Here is a 27,343-nt window from a genome sequence, read left to right on the forward strand (position 1 = left end):
TCCTGTCTTATGATTGTCTCCCTATGATTGCCTCCTGTCTTATGATTGTCTCCTTATGATTGCCTCCTGTCTTATGATTGCCTCCTGTCTTATGATTGTCTCCTGTCTTATGATTGTCTCCTGTCTTATGATTGTCTCCTGTCTTATGATTGTCTCCTGTCTTATGATTGTCTCCCTATGATTGCCTCCTGTCTTATGATTGTCTCCTTATGATTGCCTCCTGTCTTATGATTGCCTCCTGTCTTATGATTGTCTCCTGTCTTATGATTGTCTCCTGTCTTATGATTGTCTCGCCACTCTTGTAATTCCAGGACACCGGTGATGGACACATGTCTGGCACCGTGGGCTGCGGAAGTGGGAGTGTCAGCACCGGAAGTGGTTTTAAACTAAGTGACACGGGGGTCAAGGACGCGCGGCCGTCCCGACTCCGCGAGCTGTCCAGGAGAAAAAACAGAGCCCGGATCGAGGCGAGCAGTGACGAGGGCTCCGACTGTGAGATGATCTCAAGTGTCTAGGGCTCCGCGAGATGATCTCTAGCGTCTAGGGCTCTCGGTGATCTGAGTGACATCGTGTCTCCTCTAGGGCTCTTGTGGCATCATGTCTTCAAGGGCTCTTGTGTGTGACTTCCAGGCTCCCATAGGGCTCATGTGTGTGTCCTCAAGTCTCCTATAGGGCTCCTTGTATGTGACATTATGTCTCCTATAGGGCTCCTTGTGTGTGACATTATGGCTCCTATAGGGCTCCTTGTGTGTGAGTCTCTTTAGGGCTCCTTGTATGTGACATTATGTCTCCTATAGGGCTCCTTGTATGTGACATCCTGTCTCCTATAGGGCTCCTTGTGTGTGGCATTATGTCTCCTGTAGGGCTCCTTGTGTGTGACATTATGTCTCCTATAGGGCTCCTTGTATGTGACATCCTGTCTCCTATAGGGCTCCTTGTATGTGACATCCTGTCTCCTATAGGGCTCCTTGTATGTGACATTATGTCTCCTATAGGGCTCCTTGTATGTGACATCCTGTCTCCTATAGGGCTCCTTGTATGTGACATCCTGTCTCCTATAGGGCTCCTTGTATGTGACATCCTGTCTCCTATAGGGCTCCTTGTATGTGACATCCTGTCTCCTATAGGGCTCCTTGTATGTGACATCCTGTCTCCTATAGGGCTCCTTGTGTGTGACATTATGTCTCCTATAGGGCTCCTTGTATGTGACATCCTGTCTCCTATAGGGCTCCTTGTATGTGACATCCTGTCTCCTATAGGGCTCCTTGTATGTGACATCCTGTCTCCTATAGGGCTCCTTGTATGTGACATTATGGCTCCTATAGGGCTCCTTGTATGTGACATCCTGTCTCCTATAGGGCTCCTTGTATGTGACATCCTGTCTCCTATAGGGCTCCTTGTGAAACACATCATGTCTCCTATAGGGCTCCTCGTGTTTGACATCATATTTCCTATAGGGCTCCTTGTATGTGACACATTGTCTCCTATAGGGCTCTTTGTGAAACACATCATGTCTCCTATATGGCTCCTTGTGAAACACATCATGTCTCCTATAGGGCTCCTTGTGTATGTGACATTATGGCTCCTATAGGGCTCTTTGTGTGTGAGTCTCCTTTAGGGCTCCTTGTATGTGACATCATGTTTTCTAGGGCCCCTTGAGTGACATCTATCTTCACTAGGGCTCCTTGTGTGAGACACCATGTCTCCAACAGGGCTCTCTACAATCTCCCTGTACAAAAACCATGTTTCTACTAGTTCTCTCAGAGAACTCAAAGTTTTGAAAATCATCTTTCCTCACCAGCCCTGCTATGATTTTCACCAATCAAAAATGATAAACAAAGCCGAAAGATTGTGATGGCTGTAGAACAGGGTTTAACTAACTCATACATTGTGATGTGTTGAACTCTGAACTTTGTCTTAGTTACTTGTTTAGATCAAGGATGGCATTTTGTCTTACAAAGACCGATGTGTTCAGGAAAACAAATAATTACATGTAAGACATCAAGACAGGATGAGGCATCTTTGAGACAGGATACAAGACAGACGGTTGATGTGTTAGATAGTCAGTGTGTAGCTAGAGATGAGCAATATTTGTGTGAGTATGTGTGCAGTGTGTGAGTTCGTGTGCTGTGTGTGAGTACGTGTGGTACGAGTGTGTGGAAATGTGCGAAGGAAGTCTAAGTGTAGGGCATTAAAGCTCCATCACTCATCCCCCCCCCCATATCAAAGCATGTCAACACTCAGATCTCGCCACATAACACATACACACTTCATAACACACCACATAACACACCTGGCTCCGGTACACACCTCATTACACACCTATGTTAGTGGGTAGTTCAGTTGCGACTCTGTTCAGAAAATTTTACTAGCCAAATAGCACACTCCTGTATACCTGAATAAAACCTAATGCTAGCCGAAATCTTAGACATTTTAGGGGAAGGGGGGGGGGGCAGGTAAACTGGTCGTCGCATATTATTTTGGAGCACACAGACCTACACACACATAATATATATATATATATATATATATATATATATATATATATATATATATATATATATATATATATATATATATGCCTATATTGTTGATTATTGGCGGGGGGTAAGACACTAGACATTTATATATATATTGATAGCATGTGTATCAAAGATGAGTTGTTAATTATTTTATTTTTTTTGGTTGAGGGTTGCTACATTGTGAGCACTAGGTAGCTAGTGCTAGCATGCTACATTGTGAGCAAGTGGTAGCTAGTGTTAGCCTGCTACATCGTGAACACCTGGTAGCTAGTGCTACACTGCGATCACTTAAACCTGTTCCATTATGCGTGAGCACACATTGACCAACGAGTTGCTGTAAATAACCGCTGCACGTGCAATAGTAAACTTTGTTGACCCAGGTGGCAACATTTGGTAAACAAAGTCCATCACGCCAAGTTTGTGATCTCATGATGATATTTTGTTTTTTATATTATCTCACCAATCACTAGCATATTTTGTTAGTTATTTAATTGTGTACGAGTTCGCTCCCCTGTCAGGTAGCGGAACGTGACGTCATGTTTGTTTACTTTTTTATCGTGGTTGCTTTCAGTTCATGTATGACTTTAAAGATAAATAAAACTAAACTTTTAAAATGGTTTCGACTGAAGAGCTCTTTATTTTTGTTGAAAATGGTGTGAGAAGTGAATTGAAATGAAAAAATCTCTCACGACTGTGAGAAAATTCTTGAGTTCGAGCTCCCAGTATTATGAGGCTCGACAGCTGGGGACAGCAACTTGTCTAGGAGAGACAACTCCAAAATCAAACAACTGCTGCCTTATAGTTTGTTCTTGGTTGGACAAATACAATTTAATTAAAGCAAGTCCAAAAATGAAACAGGCTGAAATCGGAGTCCACGCATAACATGTTGACTCGTAATCCGTGTTCCCTCTAAGCTGCGCGGTAGTTTTGAACCTGCCGCGCAGTCCTTTTGTAAAATACATTTATCCCTGTATAATACTTTTAGAACACCGCGCACACAAAATACACGTTGCGCACTAGCCTTTTCCCCTTAGAGCAGAGGTCGGCAACCTTTTGAAGCGGAAGAGCCAAAAGTTACAATTTTGAAATTTTCCCTGGTTTTAAAGAGCCACTAACATTTTTTTTATTTCAAATATTATATTTTTTTATTAAGATTATTAGTATTTGTGCAAGGAGCTGGAGAGCCGCATCTTAATATCAAAAGAGCCGCATGCGGCTCGCGAGCCGCAGGTTGCCGACCCCTGCCTTAGAGGGAATGTTGCTCGTAATACTAAATTGTGTTGGAGGGAATCACTACCAACATTACGATTAAGAACCAAGAAGAAAGACTGCAAATGGAGGTTTGGATGAGCCTTCCCTCACCTTTAATACATATCCCAAAACTTTATTTTGCTCAGCAAATGACAACGTACAGTGCGTTTAGCAACTCCAAAACTTGTGGCAACTAGTATGACCAGAAATCATATCTAAGACTAAAATGCATTTTGAGATGACAATGAAATAATTCATTTCATGTAACTTACCGTTTTCTGAAAGCAAAAATTCAAAAACGTGTCGATGAAATACGGAAATTTGTGATTTCAACTTATAAAAGCTTAACAAAATAAAACAAACATAAAAATATAAGAGGTAGTGGAAAATGGGATAAGGGTAGAACTATACAGTCTAGAATTCATCTCAATTATAAAGGTATTATTATGGTAGATAGGCCCAATCTAACAAGATGGGTAATTCATACACCGGTACCTTACCCGCCATCACGTACGTTCTGACGTGTAAAAAAAATCGTAAATTTCTACTGAAATTTGTTTAACGTTGGTGAAATGAAGCAAAACAAAGACGGCGACAGAACGTGTTAATTAATTAATTTAATTAACTCGGTAATCACCAGAGACTTTATAAACAAAATTCCTGTATCGTAAAGTGGTTCACGTAGCATGAATCAGATCAGAAATCAGGGGAAGTAATTTTGAATAGAATTAACAGAGCTGACAAATAAAATACAGAATACGCTGAAGATACAACACAAATCATTCAGCATTCGTTTATGTCAGCATTAATTAAAATTACTAGCGTTTCATTTTTTAAAAATGTAATAAATTTTTAAAATAGAAAACTACAATTTAACTATTAGCTATACCCGTATTACTAAAACTTTAAATTTATTACGCTATCATTTGTATATACTAAGCCACCGCCATTTCATATCTGTTGCGTTGTCGGATTGTATCTGTATTTTTTTTTCAAAAAGAAAAATCCCTTGAATCACCCTTTAATTAGTACTATTGCAATTTCCGGCAGAAAAAAAGAATTTAAAAAAGAAAAATTCACCTTAAAACTCAAAAGAACGTAGTGTGTGGATCTTGCTGACTCCCCTTCGACAATGTCAAAAAACACACACAATCAGAACATGGAACAGAAACCACCTGCACAGTGTGCGAAACCAAGCTCAAAAGCAGACAACTAGCCGAACATCATGCGAAACTACACACAAGGACATTGCACTCTACGAATGCGGGTACTGTGAAGCCAGGTACCTAAAATACAATGACCCATTTACACACTCGGAAATGCACCACTCACATGAAAGTGTCGCATGCAGATGGATCTATTTAACACTGGATTCAAACAACTCTCTAAAAATCAACCGTAGAGAAAGAAGTCTTTAAGTATTCGACAGCAGAATAAGTCTAAACAAAAGGAAAAAAATTAATGAAATAAGTACGCGTCTAAATCCGCCATTTTACCCATATTTCAGGGTGAAGTAGTATGTAACTGAATGCATCAAGAAGAACATGCTTTTTTTTTTTTCATAACTAAAATTTTCAAGAATCTTTTAGTATAAAAACCATTCCAATAAATATAGGGTGAAAATATAAAAATATGGAGGTTGCTTCCCAAGGAACTGTTTTGCCATAAAAGTCGAAATTTTGATGGGTTTTTTTTTACAATTTTTTTTCCAAATAATTTTACAAAATAAAATGTTTAATCCAGTAAATTTACAATTGTATTAAAGAAAGGCATAGCTACTTAACGTCTTAATTTTGTTCAATTCCTTGTCTACAAGTAGCTGGTAGATTGAGAAGATATTGTAAAGAGCTAGCCACATAGCTATAGATCTAGTCAGATCGGAATTAACATCTCTGAAATTTTCTTTGTCAATCCAAAAAAAGCTCCAAAAAAAATAACCAAACATATTTGATGTTCCACGTGAAATTCTGTTTGAATAAACAACAGGCGAACCAATAGTGAGCGTATAAAGGATCAACAACAGCTTCAAATATGACATGGCCGCTAATTGAATTATCATTTCCCGTTCGTGCCCAAGACACATGGGGCAGATGAAGTAGAGTTCATCTGCCTCAGGGACATCGGTCTATGAACGGATAGTGTGGGTAGCACCATGCCCAGATGCCTTTACTCTCCCTAACATGAGTTAGGTACCCATCAGAGATGGGTGGACTCAGGGACGTCCTACTGATTTGAACCCGGATTCGAACTCGAGACTCTCGGGTTAGCTGTCTAGTTCTCTACCGCTAGGCCAGCGAATAGAATAATTTTCTAAAACTAAAACCACGCCCTTCATCACAATAATGAGTGATTAGCTCTGATCTATTTTATAATTGACAATATATAAAAATATATAAATGAATTCAGTATGTTTCCATACTGGAGGGGGGGGGGCTAAATTTTCCCGGATGGGGAGGGGGAAAGAAAAATAAAAGTATATAAATTCTATTTCGTTCGGGGGGGGGGGGGGAGCAGTAGACAGAATATTAAGGAGGAGGTCGCCCATAAATGACATCACGCTTTTTGGACGATTTTTTACCCCCCCCCCCCCTTTCCCTTTGACATAATTGTTACAAAAAGCCAGACCCCTCTCATCCCCCCTCCCCTAAAAATGACATCACACCTCAGCCTACAACCCCCGCTCAAGATTGTAGTTTCTTTTCTAAACATCCCATTTCTCTCTAAAATATTGACGGAGCTTCGTCAACATCGAGCATAATTAATCTACTCCTAATACAATTTACAAAAACAGCTTTCAAAAACGTTAAAAATCAGCTTTTAACATTTCTTTTTTTTTTAATCATTTAAGAGACCGACGTCACACTTTCTGAGCACCCCCTCCCCCTCATCATCTCAAAATTTCACCATCCCCCCCCCCCCCCCACACACACACACCCCAGGAGTGTGATGTCATATATGTACGACCCGGGAGTTCTGTTTTCGTCACCGTCTACTTTTCGACTTTATTTTCTCCCTCATCTGGCCGGGTACCATTTAGAGCTGGGTGGACTCAGTGACGTCATACGGACCCGACTTTGGGCACTGAGCTCAAGGCTTGTAGGCGGAAACTCGTGTGTTCTACCACTCGACTAGTCTCTTATGCCCAAGGTTTTCCTTTCTCTTTGCTCTCGTATTAAACCACATTTAAACACACACTTGTTTTAAAACATGTGTACAGTGTTTCTTTCAGGCATCCCCAGAAGCACGCCCCCCCCCCCCCCCCCCCCCCGCCCGTCCCCCACTAAATCGAAACTGAATCTATATAGAAAAAAATATTTTTACCCGTGTACGCTAATGTCTCTCCTGGAAATTTAGCTCCCCCCCCCCCCTCCGAAAGGTTCAAATTCCCCCCCCCCCCCCCCACCTTCCTCCATCGGAGAAAAAAGTCTGAAAGAAACACTGATAGTGTATTATTTTAAAAACGTTTATTCAAGACTATACATATTTTTAAAAATACAATTTAAAAAATTTGAATAACTTTAAAATAAACTGCCCACTTTTTAAAAAAAAACGCAGAACCTGGATCAAAACACACCACCACCACCACCATCACAACAACAACAACAACTTCTACTACCACAGCAACGAGAATCAAGATGAACTCTCTCATCACGAATCTTTCAATCAAAACTAATTAAACAAAATTTTAACCAGCGCCAGTTTTGGGTTGTCCTGTCCCTTCAATGTCCCCAGCCATCATCTTTCTCCCCCCCCCCCCCCCATCCCCCCACCCACACCCCTTCCACGTCACACACAAAAAAATTACTTAAAAGCTTTACATTCTCAACTTGTCGACATCCGTGAAAGACAAAAAAAAAAGAATTTGATCCATGCCATCACATAAGTTATCGAACGTTGTCGAACATTAGAAGACACGCTCCCCATAAATGGCCCCCAAACACGAAGGTCACCACCAAGGTCAGCCTCGCTTCTCAAACCCCCACGTGACGCAACTATTATCCGTTGACAGCGCAATGCATGACGGGGAAGAAGAAATCTCGCCTGCCCGGCGACCGGTCTGACGTCTGCAAACACGGGCTAGGACACGGTCAGGAAACGGGGGCTTTTATGGCTCAGTGAAAAATAGAGGCAAGGCATTTTTCGGTGGGAAACAGCCGCCTTGGCAATATGACAGACGGGCTTTGCTTGTTCAGCGCGTGAACTAGGGGCGCGGGCAATTTTCTTAGAAGCGCTGTCTCGCGAGGACGTTTGCAAACTCGTTAGGGCGGGGATCGATACGGCTTTTTATGTCAAAAAATGAAAAAAGTAAAAAGCAAAAAGGATGGAATCGATACGAGTTTCATAAAATTTCTGAGATAGAATATTCGATACAGCGACACTCTTTTCGATTATTTTTTTTTCTATTTCTCGATAATTATTTTTTTTCTAAGATGCTCATTTTGTTCCACGCTTCGCAGCCGGGAGACCCTGGTTCAATTTTCATCACGATATTCAGCCTTGTCAAACCCGGTCGTCTGGTATCGCAAACAACTGAGGTCTGTCAAGGGGAAAGCAGCAGCCGAGCAGGCTTTTGGTAAGATCTGGACTGTGGAGCCATCAAATAAACGGATTGACCTCCCCTTTTCGCGCGCGCTGCCAACTTTTCAATTGTCTCCCGTGGCGTCCCGGCCTCCCCGCTCTCTACGTCAACACAGTCCCATTCCCCATCATTTCTTCCTTGGCGGCTTGAAGTTAAAGCATAAATTGTTTCGGCCAATCAGCGAGGGTGTTACAGATGTTCCGGCTTTGGTGGTGTTCCGGATGTCGGAAAGTGAAAGATGTAAATGGACGTCGGTTTATTTAGAGGCTCCCGGTGTAAAATATAAAAAAAACAAAACATTTATCACGTTGGTAAAGAGAAAAGTATGGTACAAATATTAAACAGACCTACAATACTGAGGGCTGATTTATGCAGTACACATATATTTCATAGAGAGAGTAGGTACATACGGCATTCGGAAGGCAACATACGGTATACACAGGCTACATAAGGCATTCAGAGGGGAACATACGGTATACAGTGGGGAACAGGGCATTCAGAGGTAGACATAGGGCATTCAGAGGGCGACATAGGGCATTCAGAGGGCGACATAGGGCATTCAGTGGGGAACATATGAAATTCAGAGGGCATCATAGGGCATTCAGAGGGCGACATAGGGCATTCAGAGGGCGACATAGGGCATTCAGTGGGGAACATATGAAATTCAGAGGGCATCATAGGGCATTCAGAGGGCGACATAGGGCATTCAGTGGGGAACATATGAAATTCAGAGGGCATCATAGGGCATTCAGTGGGCAACATAGGGCATTCAGAGGGCGACATAGGGCATTCAGTGGGGAACATATGAAATTCAGAGGGCATCATAGGGCATTCAGTGGGCAACAGGGCATCCAGAGGGCAACATAAGGCATTCAGAAGGCAACATAGGGCATTCAGAGGGCAACATAGGTCATTCATAAGGCAACATAGGGCATCCAGAAGGCGACGTAAGGCATCCAGAGGGCAACACATGGTATCCATAGTTCATCCATAGGACAATATATGTCACCCAGAGGACAACGTAAGGCATATTTGCACCAACAGAAAAGTGTGACATTTCTGTACAAACAGAAAGTAATACTTATCTGCACGAAAATCAAGTCCAACATTTCTGTACAGAAAGAAAGTTCTACTTTTACACCTACATGAAAACGCTACACTCCAACACCAACAGAAAGTACTACAGTTCTTATTAACAGAAAGTGCTAAATTTATTATACACCAGCATAAAAATGGTACCTTTCTACACCAACACAAATTGTCACATCTATATATCAAAATAAAGTGCTACATCTATATACCACAAGAAAGTGCTCAATTGACGCACTACAAGTGCTACATTTTTCCACCGACATCAAGTTTTTCTTTACCTCAGCATAGATTGCTATATTTCTGCCCCAGCATAACGTGTTATATATTTCTGCCCCAGTATAAAGTGTTATATTTCTGCTTTAGCATAAAGTGTTTGTACATTTCTCCACCATAAAAAAATCAACATCATTGATGTTACAACATCACTGATGTTGCATCACGAACGTGCCAAAAATTAAGCAACATCTTCGACGTTTTAAAAAGATTTCTCCACGGCTCTGCTCGACTGGGCGCAATTATTCCCAGAAATATTGTCAGAGGCCCCGCTGATGATGAATCTGATCTGTTCCAGAGGGTAGTCAGCCGTGAAGCCAGACCGGCCCGGTAGTTTTATACCGGTCACCGGACGCATGCGCACGGGGCCAATTGAGTCTGTTCAATCGTGTGATTTCATTTCAAGCTGCTCAGGACATTTACAATCTTAAAATATGGGATTTTGTGAAAATATGATGTTTGGTTTCCGCGGAATGCTTGAGGGGTGGTGGGGTGGGGGTGGGTGGCGTTATCTGATCTATGGTGCGACAAGATGGTGCCGTGGTTCAAGAGAAAGATCTTCTTCCTCCTCTTGTGAGAATTAATTGCGTCTTTTCTATTAGACGGGTAATAAATGTTTGGTGTATTTATGCCGTGTCACGACGCTCACACCGGCCGGGTCAGCTTGGCCGATAAATAACTGCCATCTTTTCCGATAGAGGGGCCTCACTTCGCTTGTCAAGCGGATAAAGAAATAAGAAAGGAATGGCGATGAGACCATTACGCATGTCGTAGTTGCTTGTCTTTTGTGGGTGCTTGGAGAGAGGGAGGGAGGATGGGTGAAGGGAAGGGGGGTAGGGAGAAATCAATCAAAGCGTCCTTGGTTACGACTATCTCATCAAACTGGTTGTCATGGTGACTGGTTTCGGGGGAACATATTCAGAGGGAATCATACTTTAACCGTCGCGGTTGTAAATAGTAAGTGATGGGGAGGATGAGGTGGAGGAGGGTGGGGGAGTAGATGGAGTGTAAATTTTACGACACTGGGCCGGTTTTAACATGGACAGCTGCTGGTCAGTCTGGGAGTAAGGGGAACAGCTGGACACTCTACAGACATGTAAGCTGGGTGTAAGCTGGACTGTATAGACATGTAAGCTAGGTGTAAGCTGGACACTCTACAGACATGTAAGCTGGGTGTAACCTGGACACTCTACAGACATGAAAGCTGGATGTAAGCTGGACACTCTACAGATATGTAAGCTTGATATAAGCTTGACACTCTACAGACATGTAAGCTGAGTGTAAGTTGGACTGTATAGACATGTAAGCTGGGTGTAGGCTGGACACTCTACAGACATGTAAGCTGGGTGTAAGCTTGACACTCTACAGACATGTAAGCTTGATGTAAGCTTGGTGTAAGCAGGACACTCTACAGACATGTAAGCTTGATGTAAGATGGACGCTCTATAGCCATCTAAGCTGGGTGTAAGCTGGACGGTCTACAGACATGTAAGCTGGGTGTAAGCTGGACGCTATACAGCTGTGTAAGCTTGATGTAAGCTGCATACTGTACCACAATGTAAGTTTGATGTAATCTGAACACTCTATGGCGATTTAAACTGGATGTAAGATGAACACCGCACAGTTAGATGAGTGTAAGGGTCGTTGTGGTCGAGTCGGTAAAGCTCATGGTTGCTTAACCAAAAAGTCTCGAGTTCGAACACTCGGGCAGATGAGGTTCGTTAGCTGGGGACAGTCACTCTTCTATGAGAGACAACTCCAAAATCAAACAGCTGCTGCCTTGTAGTTTGTTCTTGGTTAGACAAAGGCTATAGAATCAAATCTAAAAAAGCAGGCTGTAATCGGAGTCAACAACGTATAACAAGTTGAATTGTGTTGGAGGGAATCCCTTCTAAAACAATAGAATGAAGAAGAAAGAGAAAAGCTTGAAACAGTACAGCATTGTACGATGGATACTGTGGTTTAAACACAAATGTACAGCCAACATCTAATACCTTTAAATTAATGAATATAGGTGATTTATTTTACATTAAAAGTGACTCTCGCTCCTCTTACACAGTTGTAACTCATGTAACTGCTACCCCAAATGTCGTGTGCTTATCAGTGCTTATAAGAACGTTTCAGTCTGTAATGGGTTAAAAACTTGGGCAGTGGAAAAAATGCGAGGACAAAGCAAAAAACATCCTGGTGTCAACTTTTGTGTGGAAGAATTTTTTCAGACATTGGACCTACGAGGCGGTTCCCAGAAAAATGCGCAATCGGAAAACTGCGCAACGGGAAACTGCGCAAACAGAAAAATACCTAAATAAAAACTAATTATACTAATACACTTTAATTTTGTCATATTTCGTTGAAATACGTTTTATTGTGCTAAAATGTGCATGTAGACACTCTTTGTTTATGTCTATAAGAGCTCGATTTTTTAAAAAATAAAATATTTCATTGCGCACTTTTTTTGTGCGCAGTTTTCCGTTGCGCATCTTTCCGGTCACCCTCTGAGGCATGTCATATTAAAGCAGTTCTGGGTACAATACTAGCAAAATCATATGTTGAATATTTACCAATCTCAAAATTCTAAACAAAAAAGATTGATACTTAAGTAATGGTTAAATTAAACAATAGAACAATGGCAAGGGGAAGGTGGGGGGTGTAGTACTTAAACATTAAAAAGCTAAATGAATATTAAAAAGTTAAAAAACGGGGACAATTAAAATAAAGTATTTAATACTCAATTAATTACAATTTCGAAAAATTGTAGCAGTTGACTTTGAAATGCATATTAATGTAACTTGCTCAGACATTTTTTATAATGTAATGGGAGACAACCTGTAACTGTGCCCTAAAAAGATGTTACATAAATAAAATTCAGTAGAAAAAAATCAAACAAGTAATTCATTATTTACTACATGATTAAATGGTAGTAAGTAAATACATATTCTTATATTTTTTATATTTGTTTAATATTACTAATGTTGTTTGACTTTAGTTGAAATAGGAAAACAAATGTTTAAGTAACTAAAAATTTTACTTATAAAACATCTCAGCTTGATTAATCCTATTCTGTGCCGGAGGTTGAACGTTATTTCCATTGTGCATTTTCAGGTTTAAAAATAAAATTGCAATTAGACGATTTGAGATAAAGATTAGAGTATAAATAAAGTTGTCAGAAATAAATATTACTATTGTAGATCTGTATCAGTCCTCACAAGCCGCTGATGAAAACTGTAAAACAAAAGCCAACAAAGCAAGGCATTTGACGCTGTAAATTACTTTTCTGATGTGGAAACACTTGTTTTTTAAACATTATGTTTAATAGAGTGTAGGTTCTACTGTACCTAGAGTAAACTAAAGGACGAACAAGGGACGCGAACTCACCAGTAAGTTGGCAACACCCGGTGTTTTTATTCTGGCCAACGGTTAACACAATGTTCAGAGCAAGTCGCACGTCTTAATCAAATAAAGGTTACGTTATTTCATTTGTTGACAAATTAAGGTTACGTTATTTTATTTGTTGACAAATTAAGGTTACATTATTTCATTTGTTAACAAAAATTATGGCTACGTTATTTCATTTGTTCACAAATTATGGTTACGTTATTTCATTTGTTAACAAATTAAGGTTACGTTATTTCATTTGTTAACAAATTAAAGTTACGTTATTTCATTTGCTAACAAATTAAGGTTACGTTATTTCATTTGTTAACAAATTAAGGTTACGTTATTTCATTTGTTCATAAATTATCGTTACGCTATTTCATTTGTTCACAAATTATGGTTACGTTATTTCACTTCTTAATAAATTATAGTTACGTTGTGTTGTTCCTTTTGTTAGCAAATTACGATTACCTTGTTCCTTTTGTTTTTATTTAAGTTTATTTTTATACCATTCTTTTTTTTTTACTGCATATTCAGTTTATTTATATTACATTTTTTTTAAATTAAATTAACTTACATTTTTTTTACTAAAATAAAAATATACGATTTGTATTAAGCATAAACAAAAACAATGTAAAAATGAGTGATAGTAGGCTACATAAGAAATAAACCGGGAGTGATCTCCCCTAAAAAAAAAAAAAAAAAAAAAAAAAGGGATGGGAACTCGGGATATAGTTATGATTTTTAATCCATTTTAAATACATAAAACTTTTTAAAATAATATAGAATCTTATAGAAAAAAGTATTGCACACCAAGCGAACGCCGAATAAAGATGTTCATAATGGTGCGCAATTATTAATTAGTACTTTATAAATTTAGATGCGTTTTTGAGAAATCGGAAATAGCGTAAATTAGTACTTCCTTCCCGTCAACGGAAATTACTCAAAATTTAACAGAAGGTAGATCTTTTACTTACATGTGAATTTTCATTTGTCTATCTGAAATAGTACTCAAGTTATAGGCTTTTGAAAAATTCAAAGTAGAAAAAGTACCACTTCCGGTTATCGGAAATCGCTCAAAAGTTGATACGGATCTACGATTTTGATAAAATACTTATATATGAAATTTCATCAACCTAGCTGTAACGGTACTCAAGTTATCGTGTTTACACACACACACACAGACACACACACACACACACACACACAGACACACAGACATACGGACAAGATTGCAAAATTATGTTTTTCCATATCAGTGAGGTGTAAAACGTCGAGATTTGTAAAAATCTCGATTTTTTTTTTGCACGATTACAATACTTTCTCTATACTACGTATATACGAGAAAGTAAAAAGTGTTACTAATTTTAAACTATATCAGTCCCCAACAAGCCCGTGATAAAATTTAATATTTAAGCAGTAACGAGGCAAGGCAAACTTACTATATACAATACTTGTATGAGGCAAAGTAACCAAAAAAATTATTACCAAATTCATTAAGGGGTCATCCATAAATGACGTCACGCTTTTTGAAACGATTTTTACCTCCCCCCTCCCCTCCGTCACACGTCGTCACAAAAAGCCAGACACCCCCCCCCCCTAAAATGACGTCACACCTCAACCTACAACCCCCCCCCCCCTCAAAATTGCAGTTGAATTTTTTTTAAACATCGATATTTTTCTAAAATCTTGTCTAAACTATTACAATTTATTAAAACAGTTATCTAAAACGCGAAATAACGTCTAAAATTCGTTTTTTAACATTGCTTTTTTTATAATGCAAAAGTGTGACGTCGCAACATCTAAACCCCCCCCCCTCCCCCTCATCACACATCGTCACAAAATTACGGACCCCCCCCCCCCTCCCCCTTCGAGTGTGACGTCATTTATGGATGACCCCTAAATTACTGGACGTGTCACGGGAAAGTCGAAAGTCGAGAGTTGGAATCCGGTTTCAATATATATTTTCTCCTTTGGGGGTCATCCATAAATGACGTCACGCTCTTTTTGACTATATTTACCCCCCCCCCTCTCCCCTCCCCCCTCCGTCACACATCGTCACAAAAAGCCAGGCCACCCCCCCCCCTAAAATGACGTCACACCTCAGCCTACCCCCCCCCCCCCCTCAAAATTGCTGTTGAATTTTTCTTAAAATACGATATTTTTTTCCAAAATCTTGTCTGAACTCTGTCAACGTTGAGTATTTTAATCAATTCCTATTACAATTTATTAAAACCGTTTTCTAAAAAGCGAAATAAGGGCTAAAACTCGTTTTCTAACATTGGTTTTTTTTATAATGCAAAAGTGTGACGTCACAGGATCTTAACCCCCCCCCCCCCCCCCACCACCACCGGTCTACCTCATCACACACCGTCACAAAATTACGGAACCCCCCTTCCCGCCCCCCCCCCCTTACGAGTGTGGTGTGACGTCATTTATGTTTGACCTATTTCTAACTTGTCCTATCATCAAAACATATGTTTTCAACAGAACTCTACCATTGTTGACATTTACCGAACTGGTGTTGTATCAACTACTTTGTCTTCCCTTCTCTCCCCCCCCCCCCCCCAAATATCACTACCAATTCTATTTGTGTACCTCCCGTCCGCCTAACCCTAACGTTCACGCAGCATGCATAACTGACCACCTCAGGTCCCATAGAACAACTAATCCACAATGGCTGACCCCCATCCCACCAACCCTCTCTCCCCTATCCCAAGTCTTCACCCCCCCCCCTCCACTATGGCGTTAACGCGCCACACATAACTGACCACCTCAGGTCCCATAGGACAACTAATCCACAATGGCACCCCCATTCCCCCTCCATCCCCTCTCCCCTCCCCCCAGTCTTCACCCCTCCCCCCTCCACAAACATAACAGACCCTCTTATATCTACCTCATGAGCTGGTCCCATGAAACAACTAATCCACAATGGCACACACAACCTCCCCCCCCTCCCCCACCCCCTCTCCCCCACCCCAGCCATCTAACCCCATTATCTCTCAGCTACGTCACTCAAGTAGCGCCTCCCCCCCCACCCCCAGCTCACACATGCAAATTGCACGACACGTCATCGACACCACGGGGGGACGGGACAAGTTATTCAACCGAACATTCTAGCAGGCGCGATGGGGGTCCTACGGGCGCAGTGAAGGTCCTCCAGGACACGGTCCTCCCCGTCGGTGTCAGAAGACATCTCGTGAGGTGCACCGGTAACCCACGGGGCATTCCCCCGGGGGGGGGGGGGATGCATCGGCAGCCATATTCCACCTCCCAAACCGTATCCCATAAGGAATGCATAAAAAAAACCGACGGATAAATGTGGGTGCTGTTTGCTTTTTTTAAAATTCTCCAGGGGAAAATACTTGTGCTAATCTGAAACATTAGACCTCAACGTATTTATAAAACACGTGTATCAACAGTTTAGCTGTATTTTGATATTTCAGAACTAGCTTGTTTCAACACAAATATAAAATACGAGCCGGCCCGCGGCATAACATACGCCGCTATTTAGTTGTTTCTAATTTTCAATAATTCATAATTTGTGAATTCGACAGTACCAACGCTGACACTGAAAATATTTCTTTAAAACACTATAAGTAGCTCGTTAAGGACCATAAACCCCCCCCCCCTTCCTTCCCCCCCCCCCCTCCCCCCCCCCCCTACGTTTAAAATCGTTGGCTCTGCTTGTAAACATTTAGAGTGAACACAGCTCACTAAAACCATGTAAGGGTGGGGAGGTAGGGAGAGCGTTTGCAGCTTGTTTTCTAACGGCTCGAAGAGGAGAATTATATATATAGATTAATTTTTAGCGCGCGTGCGCTATAGCACATGTTAGCACTTTGTTTGGCATATCCAGTGTTTCTTTCAGACTTTTTTCTCCGGTGGGGGGGGGGGGTAAATTTTTCGGGGAGAGGCGGACACTGGTAAAAAAATATTTTTTCTATATAAATTCACTTTCGTTCAAGGTAGGGGGGGATCGGTAGACATTTTCGTAGTCCCCCCCCCCCTCGAAGAGATGCCTGAAAGAAAATCTGGGCATATAACCACTATCCACATGCTATGATATTTATCTAAACAGTTTTGTATTAATGTCAACTTATAGTTAATTTAGACATATTATATGGTGGGGGTGTTCCGTGCACGGTTTTTTCTTCATCGTGTACACAAACACTGAATCGGAAGAAAAAAAAATCACACCACAAACATATATACACACCTATAAACACACATGCGTTCAAACACACACGCACACACACACAGATACATTAAACACAAATACACAAACGCATATCGACACACCCACACCCACATAAACACACACACATAAACACACACAAACACATACATAAACACACACAAACACACACTAGGAAAACAGAAACTGTGTATTCACCCTTGTCCCTTTGATATTGCCTTTCTCTTACCCTACTCATGCATATTGTAAAATGACATACACCATAATCTGCCCATAACTCCGTACATAACATAATCAAGTACTTCAAATTATATAGCTTATACACACCCAATTACGTCATATTCTATGTATATACCTACTCTATTACATATACTTCATAGTTTATGCGTTTAGTACATATACTGTTGTGTGTCACATTTAATGTACACACATTCCATTATATCATACTTAATGTACACACTCAACCACATACAAATCTGTCATATTCTATTTAAATTGACGTCTTACTTGTACACAAAACACACGCACGTCAAACACATCACTTTGCACGTACAACTAACATCAAGACGTCTCTCCACCGCAAAAAAAAAAGGTACAAAACCCATCGTCCAGCAAAAGCCATATTTCCCTAATGTAACTAGCGGGCCGGGACTGGCTTTAACGTTTCGCATTTCTCGATTCACAACTCCTTAATTGCAGTAGCAAGTTTGCGACGCTGAGTAGCCTCCCACTGCGCATGCGTCTGATTACGTCGACGTCACACTAACGTGATGGGCTGGTCACCTAGAGACCGACTGGGCGGCCATTGTGATGCTAACCATATCGATGGGTGTCCCCCCGGGATGGCACGCGACGCCGGACTCGGAGGGTGATTCCACTTGGGACCGAGGGACGGGAGATTTGCTCATTAGCAGTCTGTTTGTAGCGAGGTACGCTCGCCGTCCAAATAGATTTACTTGAAAATTTGTCTGCATTAATGTTTAGTTTCTCTGGGACGTCACGCGAGTGGGTATGGGGGGGGGGGATGAGTGGATAGGGTGGGGGTGGGGGGTAAGTTGTTGCAATAGAATGGAATTTTGGATACATACTGTATAAATAACAGAGACTCGATAGCTTAAGAAATGTGTTTAATGGGGATAATGTTTGACGTTTCTTGTATAATATATTCGAGGAGTAAGTCAGTTATGGAAGAGTAAAGCAGAGTTAGAAAGGGGGAGATGGGGTGATGGGGGAGGGGATGGAGTGATGGGGGAGGGGATGGAGTGATGGGGGAGGGGGTTGGTAGACGAGGGGTTGGATGGGTGGTTGAGTTTCATGGTGAGTGCATGGATGGATGGGTGGCTGTGTGGATATGAATGTTTGGTTCGTAGGTTGGTTCGTTTGTTAGATTGGGGGTTGGTTAGATGGGTAGTTGGGTTTTAGGATTTGATGATGGGTGGTTGGGTTTGTGGGTTTGCTGATGGGTGGGCCGGATTGTGGGGTTTGCTGATAGGTGGGTGGGTTTGTGGGGTTTGATGTTATGTGGCTGGGTTTGTGTGTTTGTTGATAGTTAGATTGGTGGGTGGTTGGGTTTGTGGATTCGATGATGGGTGTGTGGGTTTGTGGGTTTCATATCGGGATGATTGGGCTTATGGGTGAGAAACTGTGGTTGTGTGGTTGTGCTTTGCGCAGATGAGTGGGGGGGGGGGGTTGAGTTTATGACTATAGATGATGAGATGGGGATGGGTGGAAGGGAATGCGAATAAAAATTAGATAATTACATTTCCGTTGATAAATAGATACTTGTGTAAAAAATATATGTGGCTTAGTTTTGGTGGGGTAAGTGAAGCTTTGTAGATGAATGCGTGGTGTGGCGGATACATGAGCAGATACGTTAATTTTTGTGACGATCAATTGGATAATGATTTGATGAGTTTTTGTTGGTAGATGGGTGTCAGCATTGGTTGGTGGAGAGCCGGGATGATGAAAGATGGAGATGGTTAATTGCTTTTGTGGATGGGGAGATGGGTTGATGAATAAAGGAAAGCGTGAATATGTGGACGGTTGGCTAGTTGGCTGTTAATGTGATATGGGTAATTGGTTGTCAGGATTCTTAGGTGAATATCGTGAGTTATTGGTTGATCGATGGAAAGATGGGGAATGGAAGGAAAGATGGGGGATGGATGAAAAGATTTGGGTTGGGTGGAAAGATGAGGGAATTGGAAGATGAAGCAATGGATGTAAAGATATGGGAATGGGAAGATGAGGGAATGGGTGGATGGATGGGGGAATGGATGGAAAAATTAGGGAAAGATGGAAAGATGGGGGATGGATGAAAATATGGGGGAATGGATGGGAAGATGGGGGAAATGGATGGTTGTATGGATGGAAAGATGGGTAAATGGATGGATAGATTGAGGAATTAATGGAAATTTGGGGGAATGGATGGGAGTATGTATGAAAAGATGGTTGAATGGATGGAAAGATGGAGGGAATGATGTGTGAATATTGTCTTGTGAACATCTGTACTCAAAAGAACGTCCGACGTAAATAAAATCTAGTTGTAGCCCCTCTTAGTTGTAGCCCCTCCTAGTTGTAGCCCCTCCTAGTTGTAGCCCCTCCATGCGAAAGACGAGACGACGCCCATGTTCCCGTAGAACGACGCCATGATGCGTCGGTCACTGTCGGGAATCTTGTCTTTCTTCACGTTGGTCAGTCGGTCCATCTGTGGACATAAGGAGATGGTCATATTAAAACATGAGTAGTAAGTTATGGGACAAATCTTGGATACAAGTGTGTGGGACAATTGTTGTGTATTGGACAAATCCCGTAAACATTTTCTACTAATTTTTTATTTAAAAATGTTTTTATATTAAACTAACAGTTTCTGTTAACTAAATAATTTTTTTTTTTTTTTTTTTTTTTTTTTTTTTTGTGAAAAACGTGAAAAACGGAAGATACATTGACCTAACTGTGTGCTTAAGAGTGGTGACTTAACTTTTAAGCATAATAATTTATAAAGTTTAAGGTGTTGTATTATGCTTTATAGTAAAATAATTATATATTGAAATTTTGAAACAAAAGAAAATAAATATTTATAATGCATAGCTATAATTTTGTTGTAGAAATTTATTTTAAACAATGTTACTTTCCGTATGTCTCACCTACATTTCTTTTTGTTATACTTTGTTGCGTTCAGGAATTCGCTACTAAGTTGTTTCCCCTGAATTACATTTTCCTGATATCATGGGCGGTAATGAATTGTAAAATGTTTGCCCTCCCATGAGTTTTCCTTATTTGCCAAAATTCTAACTGCGAATCTGGACTCAGGGGGTTGACTGGCCCGCTGGCCTACGTAAAAAATCGCGGTGGGCCCCCAGGTAAAGCAAAAAAATCACGGTGACCCCCAGGTAAAATAAAAAAATCACGGTGACCCCCAGGTAAAATAAAAAAATCACGGTGACCCCCAGATAAAACAAAAAAATCACGGTGACCCCCAGGTAAAATAAAATCCCGGTGGGCCCCCCAGGTAAAATAAAAAATCCCCGTGGGCCCCCAGGTAAAATAAAAAATCACGGTGGGCCCCCAGGTAAAATAAAAATCACGGTGGGCCCACAGGTAAAATAAAAAATCACGGTGGAGCTCCCTGCAATGGTGCTATACTGGGCATAATAGTACTTTATTTTTAAAAAAAAAAATTTTAAATACTTTGTGGCGCGAATTTCCACGAAACTGAGGACGATCGTCAGGATTTGATGGAGAGAAAAAATGCTGGATAAAAATTTTTAGTCTGAGGTTGGGGGGGGGGGGGGGGGGGGCTTTTAAATTTCCTACAGTTCTTGGACACGGGATTCATTGGTTGTTTTTTTTTTTCTTAAACCTTTGGATGACAAGAGAATAATTGAGTAAATATTAGAAGTAACTAATAATAAAAATTAAAATAAACTTTATTTTCCAACGATGACAATAACATGAGTTAAGTAGGCCTATTAGAGCTGGGCGGACTCGGGAACATTCTACTGACTTGAACCCGGATTCGAACAGGAGGCTTTCGGGTTACCAGTGTAACGAGCAGAAAACATGGTAAAACTATCCCCCCCCCCCCCACTCTACTTCATCTACATTCTAAGCCGGGCTCGTCCCTACCATGATTTGTATCTCCTCCTGTGTCATCCTCTTGTTCGGCCTCTCGTGGAGGTCCGCCTTCTTGGCCGGTAACGTGTTGAGTCTATTTATTGTTTGGTCGATTTCATAGCCGGTCATCTTCTGGTAGCCCAGGCCGAACTCTGGTCGCAGGATGGTACCCCAGGGCTGTTTGCTGCCCGAGGGTCGCACGGAGGACCGGATGCTCGTCATTCGACACACCTGGGTATAAACAGATGTGGGGTCAGGGCAGGAGTGGAGGAATAGATACGTTAGAATCTATGGTAAGGTTAAAGAAAAATTGTCCAAAAAAAATTGTTCGGCATTGTAAAATTCAAATATTAAGTTATAATAATATAAAGGATAAACTAAAAGGGGTTCGTTGGGTTTATGGGTAATGTTTCTTATTTTGTAGCAATACAATTTATTGAGCAAGGGTTTTATTAATAGAAAATTTTTTTAATTATGTAACAATATGGGTGATGTTCAAAATGTTTACAGTAAAATTTGTTTAGTGCTAGAGTAGAGTAATGATGTTACGAGGCTTTGGTGAAGTTACAGCAAAACTTGTTACAAATTTTAAGACACTTACCTGTCTGGAAAACATGTAAGTATCGTAAATACATCTAATAACAAACTACTGTCATATTGCTAGAGAGAATGTGAAACACGGGATGGCTTGACTTGGCGGTAGAGAGCTAGACTGCTAACCAGTGAGTCTCGAGTTCGAATCCGGGTTCAAATCAGTGAAACGTCCCTGAGTCCACCAAGCTTTGATGGTATCTAACTTACGTAAGGGAAACAAAGGCGGCTGGGCATAGTGCTGACCACGCTATTTCTTCATATGCTGAGGTCAATGAATCTGATGAACTCTACTTCATCTGCCCCATGGGTCTTTGGCACGAACGGGAGTAAGAAGAAGATGATGATGAAACACGGAGAAAGGGTGAGGGTCGTTTCACCAGATGAAAACCTTTAATTAAACCACTTTTTCCGATATACGGAACCCACAGCTGTTTATAATAAGCTTGTTGCGCAACGTTTTACGGGGCCAGCCAAGGAATGGGACATGTGACACCCTTCAGGTTACACACTAGATCAGCAGACACAATACATGAATCGTGTGTGTCTGCTGTATACACAAAACATGCGTGTCTGCTGTAAACTAGGCTATATTTCGTAACAAGTGATATAGTAATTGGAAATATAGATACTAGAAATTACTATGTAACGGATAATATATATATATATATATATATATATATATATATATATATATATATATATATATATATATATATATATATGCATGTAGTACAAGTATATAAAAAATATTTTATTCATTTATAATTATATACATGTATAGGCTATTAGAATACCTGTATATATTTAACTGTGTTTATATGTATTCATATATAGTCATTTTATATATATATATATATATATATATATATATATATATATATATATATATATATATATATATAATTGTTGTTTTCTTATATCTACATAACGACCATTATAAATAACCAAGACCAAATTGACTACTCACGAGAATGTGCACGACTCCTCAGAAACACCAAACGGCCAAATTAGATCGCAACAAAGTGACCATTGAAACACCTGCCCTATTAGCAGGCACCAGCCATGCCAGAAAGTCCCCAACGTCCCAGGTAAATCAATACACGAAATAAACCCTCTCACAGGTGCCAGCAGGCGAGCTGATCGATAATCAATTTCTATATCAGTCGTGGCTTCGATCCGGGACACGTCAGTACCCTGGGCTCTGGTGGCGCTCACAGAAATAAAATGTTATCTGGCACTGGTCTCATTAGAGATTACCTGCTCGACCACTAGTTTCACCTTAGATAACTTAAATGCATATTCATATACATATATATGTAGGCCTATGTAAATAAACATATGACTATATATATATATATATATATATATATATATATATATATATATATATATATATATATATATATATATATATTATATAAATGTTGATATATAGACATATAAATGCATGTATACATACTTATATGTATATATATATATATATATATATATATATATATATATATATATATATATATATACATACTTATAGCCCTATATATACTTGTATTTTTATATCAATTATACTTATATATATATATATATATATATACACACACACATTTATATATATATATATATATATATATATATATATATATATATATATATATATATATATATATATATATATATATATATATATATATATATATATATATATATATATATAACTGTATGTATAAGTGGCCATAGCGTCCACTGTAAAAGCTGATTCAACTTGTCGGAAGAGACTGCTGTCTGTCACGTGGTCTTAAGGGAAGTTTATCAACTCATGTCACGTGTCAAGTGATTGAGTCTCCTCACACCCCCACCCCCACCCTCCCCACACGCGAGGGTACCGTAATTGCCGAAGCTTTCCCAGAATTCAGAAACACTGAGAGGCAACGGACATGAGCTGATCTGTTTTCTTCAAGCGAGCCAATCGTCTCGAAAAATCTGTAAACCTCCCCCCCCCCTTCCCCTCCTCCTCCCCCCTCCCCCCCCCCCCCCCCTTGAGACCTCACCGTGAAGCTAAAGAGCGCGCGTTCATATTGAGGCCAATTTGGTCTCATTTGAGAAAGCTCTGAGCTAAGAGAAATGGAGTTAAGGTCCCCGAGACGTCCCTGCTCGGCAGTGACTTGTTTCTGTCTTGTTAGAGCGCGGATTATCTCCCCTCGCTGTCGCTCGTTACCCGCGACATTTCAATCGCGTCGCAAACAAGATGGCGGGCGGGTGATACTAAACTAGGGGGGGGGGGGGCCGTGGACCCGGGGAGTTGGAGCGCTGGGCCAGACATTTGAAGCATACTTGAGCAATACATCCCGGGCAGAAGACGCCAAATTTTCACGCGCCTCGGAGTGAATTTAAAACCCGGGGCAACAAGGTCCATTACCCCAATCGTTTTTGGTCAAACGGTCGATTACGGGCTGTAGGGTTGTCAGACATGGCGATTGTCATTGCGTTAGGGGGGTGGGGTGGGAACCTTCCTTTCCCCCCCCCCCCCCCTGTCTACATCACATGGACCCTGCTCTCCAGCGTGTGTCACTGGACCGGGTTAACTACCGACGGAGAAATCGAATTAGTTTTTCGGACGATTTTCTGGAGGGGGGCAGGCCATCGAATGGTTAATTTGGCTATTTTAGCCAAGTTGTGATGAAAATAGTGGATAGCCTTCAGGCCGGTGGTCTCAAGGTCAGCCCATCTAGCTGGGGGCTGAAGTACAACAGTGTGGAACTTTAGTAAGGATATCACATCTTTGGAAATAGTACAAATACGTGGAACTTTAGTAAGGATATCACATCTTTGGAAATAGTACAAATACGTGGAATTTCACTAAGGATATCGCACATTTAGAAGTAGTACAAATACTTGCAACTTTAGTAAGGATATCACATCTTAAGAAATAGTACAAATACGTGGAACTCTTACAAGAAGAAATTGTACGAAAACATAAGCTTTCACAAGAAGAAATAGTAAACAATCATGGAACTCTAATAAGAATTTAAAAGTAGAACATAGATCTTTTACAAGAAGAAATAGTACACAAACTTGGAACTTGTACAAGAAGAAATAGTACACAAACGTGGAACTTGTACAAGAAGAAATAGTACACAAACGTGGAACTTATACGAGAAGAAATAGTACACAAACGTGGAACTTGTACAAAAAGAAATAGTACATAAACGTGGAACTCTAGCAGGAGTTTAAAAGTAGAATATGGAACTTTTACAAGAGTTTAAAGTAAAAGAAGCTGAATTTTTCACAAGAACTTATGAAAAGTACAAGAACACGACACATTTAAGAACTTAGAAATAGTACACAAAACGTGGAACTTTTACAAGAACTTAGAAGAAGTAGAAAAACGTAGAACTTTTACGGGACCTTAAAAATAGAAAATGAAGATGGAACATTTACTAATAGAAATAGTACATGGATATGGACATTTTATAAGAGCTAACGAATAATAAAAATAACGTGGAACATTTACAAGAACTTTTTTTTAAAAATTGAAAAAAAAAAACAACTGAGGACTTTTCAATGTTATTTTACCTTCTCGTTAACAGGGTATAGAGGAAGTATTGTAATCGCGCTGAATAATTACAGATATGTTGCCAGTTTTTTGCTCTTTTACACCTCCCTACTTTATTGTACACGGAATATAAAAGATGAATAGTAATCGTTATAATTGTACAAAATAAAATTACAAATCGCGATTTTGACGAGTTCTGAATTTTTCACAACCTTCCGGGGTCGGAAAAAATTAGTTTTGTAATTCTGTCCGACTGTTTGTGTGTGTGTGTGTAAACAAGATAACTTGGGTACCATTTGAGTTAGGTTCAGGAAATGTCATATGTGACTATTATATCAGATTAGTAGTTTTTTGTCAACTTTTGAGCGTTTTCCGGTAACCGGAAATGGTACTAACTATAGTTCCTGTTTCTCAAAAGCCAATAACCTGAGTACCGTTTAACTTTCACACAGAATACATTGTATGCACAAGTTTCTATTAATTTTTCGAACAATTTCAGGTAACCAGTAGGTAGACGAAATTTTATATATATGTATAAGATTTTATACTTAGATTATTTTCACTTTTTCAGTGACCTCTGATAACCGGAAGTGTTACTAAAATACCGATAATTTGAGCTCCGTTTCAGTTATCTAAAAGAATCTCATTCATGGGTATGAGATGATTGAGATCTCACTCAAATGTTATTTCCGGTGACCGGAAGTTTCACAATACGTAATTTCCGATTTCTGCAAAACTTCGATTCTTTTATATTATTTTTGGTGCGCAATGCTCGTGCGAACATAAAACTTGTACTTGTAAGATGGAACTAAGGCAAGTAACATTATACTACATACGTAAAGTATTATAAAGTTTGTATACCGTTTGTATTAAGTGGCGTAGCTTTTGTTAGGCTACTTAATAGTTATAAATAGCACGCATAGTTATACCCCCATGACACTAAACAAATCGGTCCTCTAAAATGAACATTGATAGGTACAGTGTTTCTTCCAGACTTTTTTCTTCAGGGGGGGTGAGGGGCGGACACTGTTACATTATATATAGTTTCTATATAAATTTCATTTCGTTCGGGGGGGGGGGGGGGGGCGGTAGACTTTCTTCGGGGGGGGGGGGGGCAGAAGAGATGCCTGGAAGAATAGGTAGGGTCATGAAAAGTGGACTTTTCTTTTTAAAAGACGGACCGGAGAAGTTGTCTTTTCCTGAATGTCTTTGTGGATGTGCGAAGAATGTGGCAAAAATTTTAAATGTTGATCTAAATTTTGTTCTTGTCAAGAGCTAAAAAAATTTCGTGCGTTCAGAATTTAAAAAAAAAAGTTTTTAAATTAAAAAAATAAACGAAAAAATAAGCATGAAACGAAAGGATCCGATTTTTTAAAATTCTTTTTTGAGGGGATTTCAATGCGAATAAAAAAAAATCAGAACATACAGACATGAACGGATCAAAACCCATGTCTAAACCAGTTCTTTTGACGTCATCAGCGGAGTTGTTTCTTTGAAAAAGATTCCTGTTTAAGAATAAAAATATTAATCCGAAAATGTAAAAGCCACTTTAGACCTCGCCTCTCATAAAAACACAACAAAGTTATTCATATTATTTAACTTTTTGACACACACATACATACACAAACACACACACACACACACACACACACACACACATATATATATATATATATATATATATATATATATATATATATATATATATATATATATATATATATATATATATATATATATATATATACTAGGCATACTGCCTAGCTTCGCTTAGGTTTTTAAAAAACATTTGAGAA

The 27,343-nt window shown here is 39.9% G+C and overlaps 2 protein-coding genes across 3 annotated transcripts in view; one reads left to right on the top strand and one right to left on the bottom strand.

Moving 5' to 3' along the window:
* The window catches only part of LOC131942762 (cadherin EGF LAG seven-pass G-type receptor 1), a 48,954-nt gene extending 48,160 nt beyond the window's left edge, over nt 1–794 (top strand). For both annotated transcript variants that reach the window (XM_059302684.1, XM_059302685.1), the window contains exon 27: nt 312–794. In XM_059302684.1, coding sequence (XP_059158667.1) covers nt 312–515 — 204 coding nt within the window. In that variant the 3' untranslated portion in view covers nt 516–794. The remainder of the gene's footprint in view (nt 1–311) is intronic.
* Nucleotides 795–18,400: 17,606 nt separating this feature from the next.
* On the bottom strand, nt 18,401–23,095 carry LOC131942754 (uncharacterized). The gene is made up of 3 exons (XM_059302674.1): nt 22,965–23,095; nt 21,416–21,634; nt 18,401–19,994 (listed from the first exon to the last, which is right to left on the bottom strand). Exons 2-3 carry the CDS (start codon nt 21,623–21,625, stop codon nt 19,875–19,877), a joined length of 330 nt encoding a protein of 109 aa, XP_059158657.1. The 5' UTR covers nt 21,626–21,634; nt 22,965–23,095; the 3' UTR covers nt 18,401–19,874.
* Nucleotides 23,096–27,343: the final 4,248 nt, after the last annotated feature.

The sequence above is a fragment of the Physella acuta genome, unplaced genomic scaffold (assembly GCF_028476545.2).
Source record: "Physella acuta isolate Inbredline_101_S28 unplaced genomic scaffold, ASM2847654v3 ptg000425l, whole genome shotgun sequence".
NCBI classification, from domain to species: domain Eukaryota; kingdom Metazoa; phylum Mollusca; class Gastropoda; family Physidae; genus Physella; species Physella acuta.